This window comes from Erpetoichthys calabaricus, chromosome 17, assembly GCF_900747795.2.
Source record: "Erpetoichthys calabaricus chromosome 17, fErpCal1.3, whole genome shotgun sequence".
Classification (NCBI taxonomy): domain Eukaryota; kingdom Metazoa; phylum Chordata; class Cladistia; order Polypteriformes; family Polypteridae; genus Erpetoichthys; species Erpetoichthys calabaricus.
In genome coordinates this window covers 1,306,888-1,328,352 of record NC_041410.2, presented here as the reverse complement: position 1 = coordinate 1,328,352, position 21,465 = coordinate 1,306,888, and the positions used below count along the sequence as shown (strand labels likewise).

Genomic DNA, 21,465 nt, shown 5'->3' with positions numbered 1-21,465 from the left:
AAGACGTGCTGTGTAAGCCTGTGCTGTAAAAAGCCTGGGGTCCTAGAAACTATGGAAATTATCAGACAAAATATGAAATGTAGATGTGTCAGATAATTGAAAGGAACGACTCTGGGCGTCTCTCTCCTAGGAGGATTCATCTTGCTGATGTGCTCACATCACTTGTGCGATAGATAGATAGATAGATAGATAGATAGATAGATAGATAGATAGATAGATAGATAGATAGATAGATAGATAGATAGATGAAAGGCACTATACAATAGATAGATAGATAGATAGATACTTTTTGCGGTGGGTTGGCACCCTGCCCAGGATTGGTTCCTGCCATGTGCCCTGTGTTGGCTGGGATTGGCTCCAGCAGACCCCCATGACCCTGTGTTCAGATTCACCGGGTTGGAAAATGGATGGATGGACAGATACTTTATTAATCCCAAGGGAAAATTCACAAAGCGGTGGGAGGAAAAGTTAAAGTGATACCGTTTTGCCGATGTTAGCAGCTAAGCGACTTTGTCTTTCTTCGGAGGTTTCGTTTTGCCGACGTGCTCGCCTCGCTTGTGTTATTAGTGGCTAAGCGAGTTTTCCGTTTCCTCAGAGGCGGAGCTCTTACCCCGACTCCACCTCTCATTTCCGGCCCGGACAGACACACACACACACTTCCACGCTTAGACGTTTATATATTAGAAACAATGAGACTGCGATGGCCCTCTTTGGTCATGGAAAGCATGAAGACCCACCTTACTGGGTCCCACCAGATGAAGGCCATCATCTTAGAGAATACAGCTGTTTTTAACTTCTGGAGTGCTTGGCAGGCCATGTTGGCCATGGTCACCTTACCACACGATGCACTTTAATGACGTCGCAGCCCACGTTCAAATGGAGGTGCACTTCAAATTAGGAGCACGCTGTCCATCAAGTAACATTTCAAACAGGACTTTCTTCTTCAGGCTTATTGAAAGCTTAAAAAAGGAATTGTTTTATTATTGCTCAATATATTTTAATCCCAAAATTAATTCTTCAACTGTTTGTTACTGAATTTTTAACATATTATTTGGCAGTATGGGGTTTTGGATATTAAGGAATCCAGTTCCAGTATGTCATGAGTATGTTTGAGTGATTTTATCTTGCAAATTCTAACATCTTGACCGCTAATTTCAGGTCCTTCTATCGCCGCCAATTTGAGAGCCGCTCCACATCCCGCGTTTCTAGGGGTGTTGCTACATGGTTTGTGAATGCAACGGGTTAAAAGGTCCTTTCGTTAACCAATCTATGGATCCAACCTCTTAAAAACAAGAATTCTCGAGAGTTTCATTCCATTAGTCCTCTCTGCCCATTTTCTCAACTTCAATTCTTATCTATCATTAGGATTTAGTCGCTAAGTTTATTTTTATTTGTTTTGGTTTCATTTTTTATGTTCGTCTCCTATTTAGCTCAGTAAAATATCACCTGTTGTTCCTCAGCAGGACACACTATTCATTTTCGGGTTTGGTTTCATTTAAATGCTATCCTCACAGGTGGCACTGCAGTGGTAGTGCTGCTGCTTTGCAATAAGGAGATTGTGGGTTTCCTCCTCGGGTCCTCCCTGTGTGGAGAGCGTTTTGAGTAGTGAGAAAAGCGCTATATAAATGTAAGGAATTATTATTATTATTAAATGAACTTCAAAGCAACACGTGGTATCCTACAACATTATGAAGTTTCACATGGGCACCGCCATTGAAATCTGTGGACAAACAGAATATCGTGAACTAGGAGTCCCAAGCATTAAAGATTTCCAAAGCACGTAGTTTCAAACTTAATGCCCACTAGAGGGGGATATCACCATCAAACCCTGGTTAGTAAAAAAAATATATATATATATATGTATAAAATATAATATAAAATACGCATTCTTCACAAGTGGAATTCCAAACACAATGAAGCTTTGTGGAGCACAAAGGCAAAATGTAATTGCCTGAAACACAAAGTCAATGTAAATGAAACAAAGGCCCAATTCAGATTCCAAAGCGAGGTCAAAAAACAGCAGGAAGTCAAAAAAACAAACCCAGATAATTCGCAAAAATGACGCTAAACAGAAGTGCGCTCACCGATTTTCTAATGTATTCACAAATGAACCACCAGGGACTGTGGGAGACCATCTGAACTTATAGGGCGGAGGGCAAGTGGTCCTGCCTCTTGAAGGACCACCCACAAAACATAACACAGGCAGCTTATATACTTAAACAATATCAAAAACAAAGAACAATGCACATAAGCAACATAAATCAAAAATGAAAAAAGAGACGTAAAATATAACTTTGAACCCCAGCCAAGGAAGGAGCCCCGGGTGAGACATGACACAGAAGCAGCAAAGGACGTCACTGCTGTGACTTTATACGAGGTGTGTCGTGATGTAAAATGATGTCACTTCACTGGATTGGCACGGGACCACCTCCCAACAACCCAGGAGAACACAACATGGTGGCAAACTTTCTAGTAAACGACACACGAAATGAACACAAAAATGCCAAAAACGTAGCAATAATAAATTACAGGAACAAACTCTGCATCCAAACCCCCAAATTAGAACATGCCCAGCCATTTTTTATAGGCAGGACAGAATGACTCACACTGGCAAACGACCAGCTATGGGGACAGCGTCCACAAACAACACGGCCACGTCTCTTAAAAATATAATGGGAAACGTGGTACCTGACTAAACTGCTGCTTTATCAAATAAGAATATTTGAGTTTAATCTCATCATTTTTTATTATATTGTCACACTATCCACCTTACTAAAAGGACATGGGGCTGTCTGTGTGTCCGTCTAGTTGCGATGTCCTTAAAGTCCAACAGACAACACATCACTAACATTAGCACTGATTTTATAAATTACTGGCAAAGAGGAGACGCACACACTGCATGGTGCACTGCAAACATTAATGCTGAGGTCTGCATTGATTACTTAGATGGGCAGCACAGCCAGTCTGCCAACCTTGGAAGGGTGTAAATAAATATACATGGCAGTGTAAGAATAATACGAATAGCAGAAGTCAATAAAGTGTCCTGTTTCATATTCACTTTCATTGTTCTTGCCAGCCTTGGGCGTCTCCCCCAGTGTTTCCATTGTCAGACAGTTAGCTTTGTCCCATAGCTGGACTTTGTAAGCAGATGTTCATCAAAAACATTAAAACCAGTTTGGAACAGAATTTTAATCAAAAAGAATTTGTGAGATTTTATAATGTGTGCGGGCGGAACAGCACTTAGAAAACGTAATGATGACTGGTGCAAGCATCTCTGGTGATCTGAAGATAGCCAACTCGTAAAGCTCATTTCTGAAATTACGGTTCCTGACCATAATTTGTATGCGTCTCTTAACAGATCCACCAACGACACCCAAGATGACCTTTGAGAACAACGCGAGAGAAGGCTTTGAGGCGTTCGTAGAATGCCAAGTCAAAAGTAACCCTCCGGCTCAACTCTCCATATCTCACATTGATAAAAAGTCCAGAGATGTCAAAATGATGTCGGACATCAACGTTCTGAAAATGCGTTTCATGAACTTGACAAGCAAGGATGCGGGACAATACCTGTGTAGAGCGGACAACACGGAGGGGAAGAGCGAAACCAAAGGAGACTTCATCGTCAAGTGTAAGTCGTGGACATCTATGTGCATTGGTTCCATTTAAAGAAATCTTTGTGGACATTTATATTTGTGTTTTTTTTTTTTCATTTTATATTTCCTTAGGTTTAAAATAAGTTAAGATAAAAGAAATCAAAATAAGTAAATGTTAATTTTGTTTTTAAAAAATCCGTTGAACAGAAACATCAAGTTTCAGCAGTGGAGTCTTTCTCATATTTGGGTTATAGCCTGATTGTTCCTTTCTCTACATTTACTGTATTCACATAATATATATTATTGGTATATAAAGGCAGGACAACCATAAAAAGTTGGGACACCAATGACAAACCCCTAATAATTAATGGAAAAATTTGTAACCTAAAAATAAATAAATAAATAAATAAAAATAGCCAGAATGAGTAATTCGACAGCTAGCACTGCTCTTCAAACGAGGACTCGCCAGACACTGAGCTACTGCTGGTGACGTCCTGTTTATATCAGCCCTGGAGGAAGGGGCGGGTTCAAGGAGGCGGAACCGGAAGTGACATCACCGCTCTTCATGCCATGGATCTGCCAGTCTGTAGAGCAGTGGTTTCCAAACTCGGTTCTGGGGTCCCACTGTGGCTGCAGGTTTGTGTTCCAACCAGCTTCCGTTTTTCATTGGATTCTTAGCCTAATTAAGTGAGTTATGATTTCCCAGTTTCTGTGTTTTTGGAGTCAGTGTAGAAATGACAAAGTAAGTTTGGTAGATTGTTATTAAAATGTACTTAGCAGTTATATGTAGTTTTTCAACCTAATTTTTATTCTGCTTTTCCAGGTGTTCTGGTTATTTAATTGATTATTCTACTAATTAGCGGGTCTGACACTGAAGTCATTGCTGCTTTCATCATCCTGGGTGTCTGCCATGCCATTTGTTAATTCTCACTATTAGTGATAAATGAAGGGAGCAAACTACACAGGAAAAGGGGAAAATAAAAGGAGAAAAACAAAAACGAGTTAAGCATTTCTAGCTTTAGAAAAAAATAGAACTATTTCTAAATGTCTTATAAATGTAAAAACCATACTGATGTGTTTTTTCTGACTGCAGAATAAGAGAAGAGTACATAAGACCAGCTAATTCAATGAGATCAGTTGTTATCGATTATTATCACCGATTGTGCATTTGGTTGGAACAAAACCTGCAGCCACAGTGGGACCCCAGGACCGAGTTTGGGAACCGCTGAGATAAAGAAACAAGAGGCATTAGGAGATAAATGTCCTTTTTATTTTATCCGTCCACCTCCATGTTGGTATTTTACCATTGGCTGAGATTAGTTATTAGTATAAACAGGAAGATATACAAGTGAAGTCATGAATCATCAGTTAAATTCCACAAAATACCCAATATGTTTGACACTGAAGAATGCTCTTTGTATCTTTGGAGGGGATGGACATCACAAGTGGTTGCTATTATGGAGTCAAAAAACACTGAGAGAGTGGCATCAGACCAGCAAACACTGGGGCACCAGACTGAAAGAAACAGCGCTAAGTGGAAAAACACATTAGACACAGGATGCTTTTTTATTTTATTTTAATGATCTTGTCTTGTTAATAATGAACTTCTACTAATGTGTAAAGGACCCCGCAGTTACCATGAACTCTCCCCAGTCCCATGTCCCCTGGAGCACCCACACAGCCTATAGTTATACTACAGTGTGGTGGACAGTAGGAGTTGGGGGAGCTTCAAAACACGAGGTGATATTTTTTTTCCTAGCATTTTTCTTCTGCTGGTCCTGTGCCTTGCATGTCAGTCTCCACTTATTCCAATCCAAGGGCACTGCTGACTTTTCATGTGTCTTGTATCTGCCGGTCAGGCCAGTGCTTCTTCGGTCACCCATGGGCTGTTTTCCTTGTGGACTGAGGCTCTTGGGGTGTCAGTGACCAGTTGGTCATTACTGCTAAACATCTGTTGATACCACTGGAGGCGCACTTCAAGCACTTTCTCTGTGATTTGTGCCATGCCTGTAATCCTCCACACATCTTCATTCATGAAATGGTTGGCCAGGTAAGACCAAGTGTCTAGTGGAGTATCCGCATTTCGCTGTTTGTGCTTCATAGACTGGATGGATGACAGTCTTGTAGATCTGCACCTTGAGTCAAGTCGGTAGGTCACATAGGACTCCAGTAACCAGGTGCCACTCATGGCAGGCATTGACCCAAGGCAACTTCACTCAGTCCTTCACCATTGTGGAGGGTACTACCTGTCTGTGGGCCACAATCCACGTGCTTAGTCTTCTTGATGTTAAGCCACTGTCTGCACTCTCCCAACCTTGATGCCCCATCGACTTGGCATTATTTTGGAGAAATTGCCAAGTTTTGTGTGCCGGCCAATTGGTCACTTCTTGTCAAGATCATTCTAATGTTCTAGTGTTGCATGCTTGATTTCAGATTCACCAAAAGATGTGTCACTTACTGTGTCGCCTTCAAGAGTAATTGAAAACAAACCGGCCAAGCTTGTGTGTGACAGCGATGCATACCCACCAAGCAGCAGGTACAGCTGGTTTAAATTGCAAGGAGACTCACAGCACAAAGTGGGAGACAACAAGGAACTCTTCTTCAGCTCCGTGTCCATTCAGGACTCTGCTCACTACCTCTGCACTGCGGATAACTCCATGGGACAGGGACACTCACAAAAATCCTACCTGGATGTGTTATGTAAGTATCGTTTGCCATGATGGCTGATGAAGGTAAAGAGTTTGGACTCTGCTGCATTAGAGCTGGCCATTTTCCTTTAGAGTGTGTAGTTTCATTGTTAATCCTGTCACTTTTCTTCCACCCTCTGTTTTGAGAGCACCAGTAGAGTTTAACAAACTACCAAACGACCGACTCTGGTAACATTTTATACACAAATGCACATCTGATCAGTTTTAATTTGTGAACTCTGCCCAGGATGACCACCTCCTTCATGTCACTCAGTCCATACTTCATGCTGCCAAACGCACTCACAGACTGCAGGGTTTTTTTCTGAGCTCAGCCAAGAAGAGCTGAACTCACTCCCAAATGACAGAGGCACCGCACCGACGGCTCGCTGATCTTCCGTGATTATTCTCTGTTGGATTGTGCTGTCAAAGCAACTTCCAGGTCCACTCAGACAGAAAGTTGGAAGAACTGCAGCCTTCAGATTCGTGTTTATGTTGGCAGGCTACCTCTGTTTTATAGCAGAGCAATATGTCCTCCCGAAGGACTGAACGCTTCCTGAAAAAACAATTAGCTAAACAGGAGGAAAAACTGTAAGAAGGGGCATTTAGTGTCAATCCAGATAGTGACAGTAAATTAGCAGGGTGACACCGCACATCTGTAAGAAGCCTTTTGTTACCTACTTGCTTAACTGGCACAACGTCAATAGGAAATCACTGACCGTATTGAATGAGCATTTCGGAGTAAGAAAATGGCCCTAATTGGCTCAAAAATCAGAGTGACATAAATCTTTACTTTTATTCTAAATGTTGGACAAGTAATTTAGTAATAAAAGTTCTTTGTTGGGCTGAATGGCCTGTTCTCGTCTAGAATGTTCTAATGTTCTAATAGCAGTTTATCAGTTCGCCAAATTTAGGAGACTATTCCTAACTCCACCAGGATTTAGAAGAGAATGTGAGCCATCGTAACTTGCCAGGAGCTGCCAGAAGATGGCATTCAGACAGAGGTCGGCACGCACGTTTTAGAAACACTGGGCAATGACAAACTTGTAAAAAGATATTGATAAGGCAGAGATGGAATAATATTCATAACAAATCTTGTACTTTACATGTTGGCTCCATCTACATTGAGAAGCCATAAGCTGTCAGCCAAAATGAAATTTTTGGTAATGCAGCTTTGCAATTTGTTTTGTCTTGGTAGATTTCTCTATTACTCGACTTTCCCTTTTTCTATTATTAATGTGTAGCCTTTGTCAGAATGCCTCAGATCTCACAGACTTACCACTGTTTATAAGGTATTGTACCATATAACGTCTCCCCACCTTCCCTTCAACATTTATAACCTCAGGCAATTAGGTGTAGTAAAAGATAAGCAGCAGTTAAGTTACACTTTAAATGCCAAAAGGGACTCTGCTCTGTTGGGCCCTTAACCTGCAATTGCTGAGCGCTTTGAGTAGTGAGAAAAGCGCTATATAAATGCAAAGAATTATTATAACGTTCATAAATAATAACAACAAGCAAAGTACAAGTAAACACTGGCAACCATACAACCTGATAAATGCTGATGTGTAGTTTCAGGTGGCACACAGACTTCTCTCTACTTAAGGCGCCATTTTGTGGTCAGCTTTCTTCAGAACAGACCGCATGCCTGTCTCAATATGGCTGCCAAACTGTGCTCTTCATTGTGTTGCGCTTTTCAATTCATGGTGTGAGGTGGTCTTTCATCAGTTTGGTAAATAAGAGAGAGAGTGAGGTAAAGCAAGCAAATGTTTAGGTTTTCTGTCCAACCCCTAGAGCCAGTAGGACGTCATGGTATTTAAAGGCTTTTGATACAAGCCAATTCCAAACAGCCATACTTCAGACCAATGGGGCACAGAATACCTTCACACCTGCCACCCCCCAAAACCATATGTTGAGTTGGAGTTTGCCAGCTAGGCAGTCTGGCTTTCCTGTGGGGGTTGATTGAGAGGGTCCTGCAGAGAAACATTTGGCAAACTTGTTTGAGGCGGTTCCCCCAACTCTGTCATTAAATTCAAAGAGACTCATTCCTAAAAGGGGGGAACCCATCTAACCATTGCTGTTCTTATCAATGATAGGCATTAGTGTTACAAGATACCATTAAAAAACATTTCACACCATCTCTCTGCCCTTATGAGAAATGAAATCTGTATTGTGCACAAAAGAATAATATTCATAAGAGTGCAAAGCTCACTGAATACACAGAGCACTGTGTCACACAGAGTTGTGGTGGAGCTTCACAGCTCTGTTGATGTCGCTAGTCATGCCCCTCAGTTCTGAGCTTCACTGCTTCTCTTTTCGTTTAACAGATCAACCTAAGAAGGTCAGGGTCCTGCACAACATCGGGAGCTCTGGCGTGAAACAAGGAGACACCGTTGTCCTTTCATGTAGCTGCGTCAGTAACCCCCCAGCGAACGTGTACAGGTGGCACAAGATCACAGAGAACAACATGAGGAGCGTTGTGGACAATGAGCAGAACATCACAATACACGACTTTTCAGTTCAACACGAGGGTTACTACTACTGCACGGCCCAGAATCTCCTGGCAGGCGAATCGAGCCAGCAAATATCCCTCTTTCTTTTCAGTAAGTTTGTCTTATTTTTTACAAAGTTGAACCTTTAACTGAGAAACAATATTTAGTTTGACAGCAGAAAGACGTGGAGGAAAACTCCAAACCAAAGGGTCATCATGCAGGGCCATGTTACTCTCTGTTGCTACGGTAATTGTCAGTCATATGACTGGCATTTGTGTAGAGTTTGGTGTCACAAACCCGCCAGTATAAAACTTGGCACTGCTCTTCATTTGATAGTAGAGGTTTTGGGCAAATCCCTAAAAGATCTGCTCGTGATCTCGTATTGTCTTGTGGTTGACCTTTTGGGCATTTTTTTGTTTGACTTCCACTATTTAGTTTCATTTTGATTTTGACTTCCTGGTAACAAGCCTTTTTAATTTGTATTTATTTTCCCTTTGGATTTTTCCCTCAGGTCATCTACTGGTCTGTTTCTCTAACAGAGCAGCATTGTCTTTTTTTCTGTCTTGGCAGTACATTTGTTAGTTCCTTGTGTTTATCTATTTAAATGTTCTCTCTTCGGTGTGGATTACGTTATTAGGTTTATTGAATTTGGAAGGAGAAAATTTCTCAACTAGGTAACAGTTGTCAGGTGCGGTGACTTGTCTGCCTGCAGTACCTGATGGCTGGATGGACTTTGGGCAGCCCCTGCTTCGTGGCCGTGGCATTAGCTTCTCTAACAGACTTTTCTGCCCCCCTTTGCATTGTTTCTTTATAAATTAGTGGACTGTAAACCATTTAGTTTTCACTTCTTAGGTTTTTGGATATTTGGATTTGTTCTTAGGGTTTGGATTGTAGATGTAGAATTTTGGGCCTTGTAGTTTGTCCATTACTTTTGTGGATAGTTTTATTCTGTTCTTTAATATTTTACTTAGTTTTGAATTTTTGCTTTATTTTGCATTAGAGTTTATTTTTATCTTTTTTTTTTTTATTTTTGATTTCTGAATTTATTTTTTAAACCTACCTGCTCGCTTCGCTTGCCAACCCCAGAGGGCAGGTGCAGGGTGCCGGCTATCTCACGGCTGAGCAGCTCGAGGGGCATCAGGGCGCCCCTTTGTTAGAGAAAGTCATTGTATTGAAAGAGATTGTATGCAGAAGAGAATGTGGGGTGGTTTGGTCCTCATTTATTATTATCATCAGAAGATCAGTTACTTGAGTATTTCACTACAACTATCTATTTTAAATAGCAATGAATAGTAAAACGTAGTAAAAAATAAAAGTAAAAAAATAGAAGTAAAATGTAATAAATAGTAAATAAAAAATTAAATTACATTAATACCTCATGAAAAACAATAGTATTAATTACTTTATCCTCTAACTTAATGAACAAAAAAGAGCTGCATATAATTAAAATCAAAAACAAAGAGAATTGTCCAATAAACGACCTAAACAAAATGCAAACAGAAAGGCAAAAAAACATTTATAGAAGGTAAGTTAGGCCATAAAGTAATTCATAATATTGATTTTGACGAGGCATTAATGTAATTTAATTTTTTATTTACTTTTTAGTTCTACTTTTTTACTTTCACTTTTTACTACGTTTTATTATTCATTGCTATTTAAAGTAGACAGTTGTAGTGAAATACTCAAGTAACTGATTTTCTCTCTGTAATAACTAAGCACCAAACCCTCCTCCTCCCGCGTCCCGCTTGCTCTTCTATATGCCACCTCTTTAAATACAATCACTTCCTCTAACGGTGGGACACCACTGAGCTGCGAGGGGTTGGCGAACGAAGAGAGTCGGGGGCAGAGCCCAAAATATACCATTTTAATGAGAATAAAATGGTTGAAAATAAATTTAATGAGCAGAGTGCTTTTATTAGAAGTGCTAATTAATATTTTACACACAACTTGTATTATTATTATTATTATTATTATTATTATTATTGTTGAATAAATCCACCCATCCATTTTCTTAATCCACTTTTTCAGGACAGGATTGTGAAGCAACTTCTTGTTACAGTAGTCATAGTGTGCAATGCAAGAACAACACCTGAAGGGAGCGCTAGTCCGTCACTGGGTGAGCACACAGAGGCGCACTCTTCCAGGGCCAGCCACACTTCCATAAAACCAGCAGCCCACCTAACCTGCATGTCCCGGGACTGTGGGATCCCCCCAGAGGCATAGAGAGAACAAATTCAGGAGGCAAACCAAAACTGCTTATTGAATGAAGGAAAACTAGCAGCTATCACAGTCTTCTAGGACCCTACCGAGTGCCATAAATGAGCTGTGCGCTGATGGCTTTGTACTTGCACACGCTGTTTATGTAACTTCTGCTGACGCTTCCTCCTTTTCTGCTGCTACGTGTAGGAATGTCGGCCTTAGCACATAATGGTTACCAAATTCTGTGGTTCACCGGCTCTTTTGCTGTGAAGTCATTTAAATCATTCAAGGCAGTTCACTTTGCCTCAGGCTGTGCTGTATTTTGCCTCAGCTTTGTTCTGCTTTAATTTTATAGTCGTCACTTTACTTCCCAGCATCTAATATGATTCTTATGCACTCTGTCCATGATCCATTTCTTAATCCACATTCTCCTATTCACAGTCAAGTGCTGTTGTCATCAGAAGAACTACTTATGAACATTTTGACATCACTTCATTTTGTTTTTTGTTCAGCACCAATACAAGAAAACACCCGCATGTGATACGCTGTTGGACTCATCGACGATGTCTGTTGGTGCACGACATCAAACTTTCTGGGGTCGCTATTGTTGGCTCTCTAGACCTGGAGAAACCTTTATTTTTGAACCATATTATATGCAGGAAATTACACCCTGATAATAAAGGATAATCTGAGGAAAAATAATCAGAAGGACTTGAAGTGGTGCAGGGCACATCACCAGACCCCCTAATACTAGGGGTCAAAGTTCCTTCTCTTCACAAAATAAATAAAATGGGGATCAGTAATGTAGGCCTGCAGAGTGTCGTTTTTATACTGTTCTGAGGTTGCTGATCAGGAGTTTGATCGTATTTTTGATATTTCATTCTTTACTGGTGGTCCTAACCCTGTGAGCGTCACTCCCAGAAGATTAAACATAAGCATGTGACATATCGTTTCAGGCTATTTCAAGGTCACTCATTATGAATAGGAGGTCATTTTTGATTTTTGATCCTTTACTAGGGGTCTAAACCTCTGTGGACCTCTATCAGAGGGTGGGGAATGACAAACATATTAGAATTAAGAATATTTAATAAGATAGATAGATAGATAGATAGATAGATAGATAGATAGATTATTAATAACAAGGAGTATGTGAATTTCCCCTTGGGATTAATAAAGTATCTATCTATCTATCTATCTATCTATCTATCTATCTATCTATCTATCTATCTATCTATCTATCTATCTATCTAGACTTTAAACGTTTAAATTAAATCACACATTGGAATATTTCAAATATTTGACGGCACTATTCCTGTTTATTGTGTATTTCCAACTCATGAAGTAAAGTGTTACATTTCTTAGGAACAACCCGAGTTTTGGTGGCTGATGCTAATTCAGACTTTTTTTTAGGTTCAACATAAGAACCAGGCCCGCTCAGAACACAAGGCCGTCACGCGGGACGTGCACTTTTGTCACTTTACCTAAGAACATGTGGTTGGACTGAGCAGGAGAATGTGCTAAATTCTAAAATGTCAGCCACGTCTCTTGGACCTCCACATTAGCGTAACAAGGTTTAAATCAGGAGTGATGTCAGTTTAGCGCGTCCTGTCTGGTCACATCACGCCACGTGCCCACCGAGGTCGGGATGGACGGCTCCGATTCTCTGCATCCCCGCGTTAGATAAAACTCATTCAAGGAAGGAGTAGATGGACTGCCTTTATCGTAGTTGTCTTTCTATTGTTATCTTGCCAAGCGTTCTGCAGAGTATTTCAGGAAACCAATTTTGCAACTGAAAAAACCCCGACATTTTTTATGTGTTCCTTTATTTCAGTTGGTGATAATTCTGTTCAAACTGTGGTGGCCAGCTCGCGATCTTCAGCCTCACATTTCCTGTAACACTTGAGAGCTCAGATGTTAGTTTGGGTTTGACTTTCACTTCACATCCTCCTTTTCTTCATTTGGAGGTTGAGATTGAGTCAAGAGCTCAGTGAAGACACTGCTAAGGATCAGAAGGTGGTTGCAATTTTTATTTTTGGCTGTTCCGCTGATAGATTGTAAAAAAAAACATTTTTGTTCTTGTTTTTCTTGACTCGCCTTTTAGTAATTCAGTTACCTTTGAAGAAATTCTTTAGTCATACAGGGCCGTTGTTTTAGTTTTGTTTTGGAAAAGAAGCCTTTATACAGATCCCCTCTCAACCTTAACCCTTTGGACCCAGCAGGCCACTGTTCAGGCCAGCGTCATGGTGGTATATACCTGAAGTGCTAGTATAATCGCCCACTTATCTACCGTCATAATCCCACTGTCCTGAGTAACGGCCTGCTCACATCTGTTATGCGACGTTACTGTTTTGATACTCTGCTCTCTAAATCTTGCAGTCCACTGCTGTAGATGTGATTTCCAAAAAATTCGCTGCTGTCATAACCCACCTGACCAGAATACCGGCCTTCACTATTTTAGACTGCACACATAATATACTGCCGTCTAGGTGCGCTCTTATGCTGATTGGTTTTTTAGCTGCAGGTCAGTTTTTGCTTTTTTCTTGTAGGTTTCCAAAAGAAAACGGAAAGCATTTCATTTACATTTTAGCTTGGGAGCAAACAATAGATGCTGTAAAATGATACGAAGAACACAGCTGAAGAGTCGAGGTACCACCCCAGTAACCCCGCATGATCTGACCAGTTTTATAGAAATAAACACACAATTAATTGTGGAGATGTCTTTACAGACATGAGCCCAAAGCAGAACTGAAGTGGGTAGCTGGTTTTGTGAGCTATGAAGAAAGATGGTGGGAAGGGTTGGGACCAGAAGGATGGACACTGGAGATGACAAGAAGGGTTAAGGTGAGGAGAAAGAAAGAAAGGATCAGAAAACAGTGCCAACCCCTGGCTCGGTGAGTAACTACATTCGCTAGATACCTCAAGTTGTCTTCAAGCGCATGACAACACCTAGTTTGCTCAATGAAGTACAAGCAGGCAAAGTGAGCTTTTGCCCTTCTGCTCCATGAGAGGTTTCTTTCCCCCCTGATCTCACCTTAGGACATCTGTGTTACAGAGTGACAGGAGTACCACTCCAGTCACACTCCCCACCTGCCACTGTCCCTGGAGCGGGCCATGCTGCTCACGGGGGAGATTGGGCACTTGATACCAGCAACAAGAGTCCCACTGGGAAAGGGAGACCCGGGGGGTTTAACTGGGAGACGGCGAAAAGCATGTGATGTGTTGTTGTGCGTTGCTTCTAGCAGTAAAGACCGTCTTGAAGCACATCACTCGTAGGTGCTTTTGGTGTTATGTCTGTACAAGCAGTGGTAGAAATGGCTGTAATTGATGCAGCTGCTTCTAGAGTTTCAAATGTCTTGTTATCGCATTTTGGATTATCAGCATATTGTCATTAAATAATAAACATTAACTTTTATAAATCAAAATGTTGGTTTTCAAAATTGCTAAAAGTGGCTGGGGAGGCTCAGGTAATGGTGCCATTGTGGCCATTTTAAAAGCCCTTTCCCCATTTTTGGGCTTGTGCAGGCTAGACCCATGTCATTTAAGTACAAAACAATACAATTTATTTTTGTATGGCCCAAAATCCACAATGGGTTTTAACAGGTCCTGCCTTTTGACAGCCCCCCAGCCTTGACTCTCTAAGAAGAAAAGGGAAAAACTTCCAGAAAACAAACCCTAGTAGGGAAAAAAATGGAAGAAACCTCGGGAAAGGCAGTTCAAAGAGAGACCCCTTTCCAGGTAGGTTGGGCATACAGGGGGTGTCAAAAAAAGGGGGTCAACACAATACAATACACAGAACAGAACACAAGTCATCCTCAATACAATACAATAGTGCAATAGAAATATTACAAGTACAGAACAGAATTTAACAGTAGATGATATCCCATAATAAGATTTGGATTTGTTCAGAGTCCTGGAGACCTCGGCCATCAAGCTGCCTCCCCCTATTGGCCATTCCAAGCTGAGTCAGCGCTGGGCCAGCCAATCCGATGAAAGGCACCCTCTACCCGACGATTCCTGCGATCCTCCATCAGGGATGACTTTACCTTAGGCAGGCAAAACAACTTGGCAGGTGGGCAGTGGCACCAAGTGCCACATTTGAGTACCGAGAAGAGAAACAGAATAGTCGAAGGTTAATAACAAATTAGAACTGTCATATTACTTATGTTTTAGTGCTAATGACTAACAACAGAGATGCAGTCTGCACAGTTAATCAGCAGCTCTAGTCAGGGTGTGCTAAACTGAAGTAGTGAGTCTTCAACTGGGATGTGAAAGCTGAGACTGAAGGGGCATCTCTTATAGTAGCAGGCAGACCACTCCACGGTTTAGTAGCCCTGTAAATAAAATCTTGGCCTCCTGCTGTTATTTTATTAATCCTTGGAATCCTAAGCAGACCGGCATCTTGAGATCTTAATGTGCGCTCAGGTTTTTAAGTCATGATAAGTTCAGACAAGTAAGCCGGACCTCGGACATTTAATGCTTTATATGTTAAAAGGAGGATTTTGAAATCTGCCCTAAACTTAACCGGGAGCCAATGTAAGGATTTAAGAACTGGGGTTATGTGTTTGTATTTTCTTGTCCTTGTAATAATTCTTGTAGCAGCATTTTGGATCGACTGGAGGCTGAATAAAAAACAATTTGAACATCCAGCGAACACCGCATTGCAGTAGTCAATCCTACTAGAGATAAATGAGTTGGGGTTAGGTTGCCAGGGGTGAGGATAATTCCATAATAAACTTGAATTAAGAGCAGACACAAGCTTTCTGCGTTGGTTTTCTGAACGCCTGTTCCCCTGTTTCTGCTTTGTGGTGGAAAGATTTTCTTGATAGACAGCAACTCCTCCACTTTTAGGAATTTTGTTCATTTACATTTTTCTTGCTCCTTCTGTGTGAGTTAGCTTTCAAATTAGGAATGTTACACCTCACAGATTCCAGTTACTCAACTTAAGGTTTAGTTTTGTTTTTATAATATCATTTGAGTTATTTTAGCTTCCATTTTGATTATTTCCTGGAGCAGTATGTCAGGACAGCACTTGGGTTGTTGGGGACGCGTTCTCTAAGGTTGTGAACCATCAATCACAATGCATTAGGATAAACATTTACATTTCCTCTTCTGAGTACACCTTTGCCATGGCTGAAACCTTTTCTAAGGATGTTTCTGCGTCAAAACTCTCTGTCTGTGTTCTTGACTGGCTAGGAGGCCATATATAACAGAAATGTGAGGGATGGATGGGCACCCCGACTTGGATGGAGGCTGCTCAGTACCTCATTTGGGGTGCCAGGAATAGTGGATGAACTGAGGAAGACAGTTGTTGCCCCAGTCTGCTAGGTGGCAGCACTCATCTGGTGTGGATACCCGAAGGTCTGCATGAGACCTCTGCTCGAGGAGGACCACCCTGTCCATGGGTGCCACCAGACAGTGCTGCCAGGAGAGATCTTCCCTGCTTTGTGGTGGTTCCATCTGAGCCAGAAGTGCTTCCTGGGTGCCAGATGTCCATACAAGAAGCCAGAAAGCCTTACTCAGGGAGTTGGGGTCAGGAAGAGGAAGATGAAAAATTGCCTGGGAAGAGTGGAGGAATTGAAATGAAAGAGAAGATGATTGTTCATTCCCTGTTTGTGAAAGGTATCTGCTATAAAATTAAAGGGTTGGTTTGAACCTTGGACTGGCATCTGTGGAGTTATGTCAAGGATTTGGGGCTCTGCTATGCACCCGCAAATATATTTATTTATTTTTAACCATTACATGCATTCCTAGCAGGCTAATTGCAGCGCTGTCTAGTGTATTTTTATGCCAAATACCGTTACTTCACATTTGTGCTCTGTAGCCTTCAACTTCCGACTTGGCTAACTGAGCTCATTCAGTTACTGTAAGTACTTCCTGTTCTAGTCATTGTCTATTTTTATAATTTATGAATCATTGATATGAAGATAGGGGATTTCAAGGATTTTGATAATGGGCAACACTTCTGAAATGATAAAGAAAATAAATCCAACAATAATAAGATCTGTTGGTCGAGGACCTTAAGTGCCTGCCGCACTGCGCTTTCCTGACTCCAGGCACATCCGTCTTATTGCAAGGAAACTTCTGCAGTCCTCTCCATGTTTCTGCTTTCAGGGTCTATTATTCCAACAGGGTCAGCAAAACAAGATTGTGTGGCTGCTCAAGAGGTTGAGTTTGTTTTCCCTTGTTGTTGGGTAGATTGGGGCACAACATGGCACGGTGGAGTTCTGTCACTTCAGTTTGACTGACAGCCCAGTCGGTCCTGCCCTTCAAAGCAAACGCTGTCATAAGGATCTGTACTCTCAAAAATGAATTTCAGTTACGTTGTACATTAAAGCACTCTGATATGTCACCCTGATTAGATGATAGCTTATTTAAGTGTAAGTCTAGTGTGGTCTCAAGGGGGCGTTTTGCACCCCAAATCCAAGACACAACTGACCACAAACTCGAGCTCTGGTTCAACAGACTCTTTCAATAGGGCACAGGTGGAAAACACCTCCACAATGATGCTTCTTGTCTTGTCAGCGACTAAGCAATTTTGTCTCTCATTTGACTTTACTCAGCAGTTTCATGTTGGTGACGGAGTCACTTTCTTTCAGCTTCATGCTGTAGCCTCACACCTCTGGGCCGGACAGACAGACACACACACTTCCACACATAGACGTTTAAAATTAAGATTTACTGTATATCAACGAGGGGGTACCCAAAAATAACCGGAATCTGTACCTGGAACACAATCTCGACTTAGTTGCGAGTTTTGCCGCTAGGTGTAGCACACTTACAGTATTCTGTGGCAGTTTGCCCAGTGGTGTTGCTCTGTATCGCTCATACGCCATTCCGTGTCGGTTTTTCTTGGTGCTTTTTAAACGTGTTCTGCGATTTTTGTGATGGGTGATCATAAAGAACAGCGAGTCCTCGTTTAATTTTGTTTTCTCTTACAGAAAACAGCTGCTGAAATTGTAGTAATGCTTGAAACTGCTTTTAAAGAGGAAGCTTTAAGTAAAACAACAGGTCTACGAGTGGCTTTCACATTTCAAATGTCACGTGAAGACCAACCGAGATCTGGGTGATCTTCCACAATCAGGACTGACGAAAATCTTGTAAAAGTTTGCAATGCGATTTACGAAGATCATCGTCAGACTATTGAAGAGATTTCTGAATTGACTTGTGTGTCTTGGAGTTCTTGCCATCTTCCCTATTCGCCTGATCTTTGCTCCATGCGACTTTTTCTTGTTTCCGCATGTGAAAAAAGATCTCAAAGGAAAGCTATTTTGTACTGTGGAGGAAGTCAAAGAAAAATCTCTGCAGGCCTTGGACAAACGTTCCTCTTCAGCAATTCCAAAAATGTTTCCACACATATATATATATATATATATTGTGGCACGCGTCTGGGGGTGGTACCCAGCCGGGACGTCCAAGAGGACCGGAGGAGGGCTTACGTCTCCTCCAGACCACGAGGGGGCTTTGAAGCTCAACTCTGTAGGGGCCCGTGGTCACCGCCAGGGGGCGCCCCAATGCCTTTGGAGCCCTGGCCCTCAGCACTTTCGCCACACCCGGAAGTGCTGGGGGAAGATGATTGGGGACACCCAGAGTGCTTCCGGGTGCGCAGCCGGCACTTCTGCCACACTGGGGAGTGCCGGCGGAAGATTGTCAGGAGGCATCTGGAGCACACCTGAGTGGTCATAAAAGGGGCCGCCCCGCCTCCCTCCATTCGTTGACTGGAGTCAGGTGGAAGAAGGACGAGGTCTTGGAAGAGGAAAGGAGGCGGCCTGAAGAGTGAAAGAGGCAGTGAAAGGCCTGAACTTTTGGGGGAGTTGTTTGGGGTTGTGTGCTTCACTGTAAATAGTTATGTATAATAAACGTGTGTGTGTTGAACCATCGCTGTCCGCCTGTCTGTGTCCGGGCCACGTTCCACAATACATATACTGTATATACAACATATATACACACATATATAAAGAGAGATAGAGAGAGCGATACATATCTTATATATAAACGTCTACACGTGGAAGTGTGTGTGTCTGTCCTGGAAGTGAGAGGTGAAGGCAAGCTGAGGGCTCTACCTCCGAGGATACTCAAGCGAGGCGAGCACATCGGCAAAACGAATCCTCCTAGGAGAGATTCCTCACAGCTCTGATAAGACAAATAATGCTGTAGTAACGTCCAACAAAACAAATAATTGCAAAATAATGTGAATAAGGTCAAACTCCAAAGAGGCTAAAACCACATCAGCCTGCTGTGTCTTCTGTCGTCGCCAGCTCTATCAGTCAATGCTGTGCTGGACACCTGATTGGGATGAAGCCACCACCTTTCGTTGCTTTTTATAGTGGAGTGACTGGGAAGTGCAGGTCTTGTTGGTGACGTCACACCCAGTTGTGCGTTCCTTTACTGAGGGGTCTTCTCTGGGCTGTGCACAAAGATGAGGATGTGATATGTAACAGCACCCACTCTTGCCCTGGAGTAGTAGTGCTTACCTCAGCCGAGCTTGTCAGGGGACGTCCGGCCGCACACACGCTTGACTTCATCAAAATATACATCCAGTACAGAGCAGCACCTACAGAGGTCTTATGCCTGAGGTCTTTGCAGCAGCCACGGCTAAGCTGATCCCCTTTAAATTTCCTTCAAGTCACAAGCCTTTGGCCGGCAGCTCCTATTCCTGTTTTCTGACCCTCCTGAGGTCATCTGGTTTCCTTTCTGGAGCGTGTCTGGCACGCCTTGCTGTACTTCTGGTTCTTTCCTCAAATGAGAACAAAACAAGGCTGTCAGGCGTCTGAATTTTCTGCTCCACTTTGGGTAGTCACAACTGTGTTTGGGACGTGTCTGACAGGAGGTGGGCTGCAGCAGGGTGTTGTGTTTATGTGTGTTTGGACTTTCTCATTCTGCTCGTATATATCTCAACAGTGTAATAAAGTGAAGAGTCATAATAACAATTACAATTGTTCTTATTATAAACATGAATAAGCTGCATTAGAAAAGCAATCCCCTGATCATTCTTTATTTTCTTCAACTGTTGTTATTTTCAGACTGGGGTGCTCTGAAGATCATCGTCTCGGCGCTGATGATGATGCTCTTTGTATCTGTGCTTGTGATTGTCATTTTCATGTACAGGTCAGTAAATGTTCATCATTTATGCAAAGTCCTCTTATGGCACATTAACAGTCTCCCATAATGGCTTCCCAGCCAGGTAAGGGACCAATCTCTAACCAGGTCGGGATGCCAGGCTATCCGTTACATCTATCACAATGGTGGCACAGGACAAGAGCCCTGGACAGGACCCCAGTTCATCATAGTGTCCACACTGGCACACATCCACAAGGCCAGTTTACAATTGGCAGTTAACTTAACACACATCACTCTGAATCCCAGTCAGGGTGCTCACCCCTCTATTACAACTATCACACCCTGAAGTGGAAGAAGTGGGTTTGGAAACGTTAGAATATTTACAAGTCCTGTACATACAGTGGAGTGTCTCCAAATTAAGGTGCCATCAAGGTCCTCTGCTAAATTTGCTTCTGTGTCACAGTCAGATGCAAATCAGTGTATAATAATTAGGCATTTAATGTTGTACTCTTACAGAGATGTTTTTGATTTAATTATAGGAGGAAGAAAAGAAAATCAGATCAGAGTGAGAGCAGAAACAACAGCCAATGGTCCAAGTTTCCTTTTTGCCTGGTAAGGCCCCGTATATTCCATGTGCCATTCATGAAAGAAGGGAGCAGTTAGGACAAGAACATGTGCTATAAGTGTGTGTGGCAGATACCCGCTAAATATGTCTTCCTTATAAAGGCAATTGCTGGTCAGAAGGTACCCCACAACTTATATAAATGCAAAGAATTATTATTATTATTATCATATGAACACCTACATGCCAAGGATATAGGCATTCATAAAGATCTATCTATCTATCTATCTATCTATCTATCTATCTATCTATCTATCTATCTATCTATCTATCTATCTATCTATCTATCTATCTATCTATCTATCTATCTATCTATCTATCCTGCCAACTATACTATACTAAACTTAGTCTATCTATCTATCTATCTATCTATCTATCTATCTATCTATCTATCTATCTATCTATCTATCTATCTATCTATCTATCTATCTATCTATCTATCTATCTATCTATCTATCTAATCCTGCCAACTATACTATTCTAAACTTAATCTATCTATCTATCTATCTATCTATCTATCTATCTATCTATCTATCTATCTATCTATCTATCTATCTATCTATCTATCTATCTATCTATACTAAAATTAATATTTATCACATTCACGTGCAACACAAGGCATTGACTCAGAATTCAATATAAAAGGACAATAAAATACAAAAAAGCTTGACTTACCTGTAAAAATGATGGTGCCTCCCCTACCTTGTGTGCTCCTTAATCTTCTTCTTTGCACTTGTTTGTGTTTCTTCTTATGTCTACAGCTGCTGTGTTAATGTGAGCTGATGATGCAATGCAAAAAACAAGATAACAAAAAATTGTGT

General features: G+C 41.6%; 1 protein-coding gene across 2 annotated transcripts in view; it reads left to right on the top strand.

The window, feature by feature from the left end:
* The window catches only part of LOC114643328 (B-cell receptor CD22-like), a 171,267-nt gene that overhangs the window by 141,526 nt on the left and 8,276 nt on the right, over nucleotides 1-21,465 (top strand). For both annotated transcript variants that reach the window (XM_051920508.1, XM_028791922.2), the window contains exons 10-14: nucleotides 3,359-3,628; nucleotides 6,027-6,293; nucleotides 8,602-8,877; nucleotides 19,986-20,070; nucleotides 20,562-20,634. In XM_051920508.1, coding sequence (XP_051776468.1) covers nucleotides 3,359-3,628; nucleotides 6,027-6,293; nucleotides 8,602-8,877; nucleotides 19,986-20,070; nucleotides 20,562-20,634 — 971 coding nt within the window. The remainder of the gene's footprint in view (nucleotides 1-3,358; nucleotides 3,629-6,026; nucleotides 6,294-8,601; nucleotides 8,878-19,985; nucleotides 20,071-20,561; nucleotides 20,635-21,465) is intronic.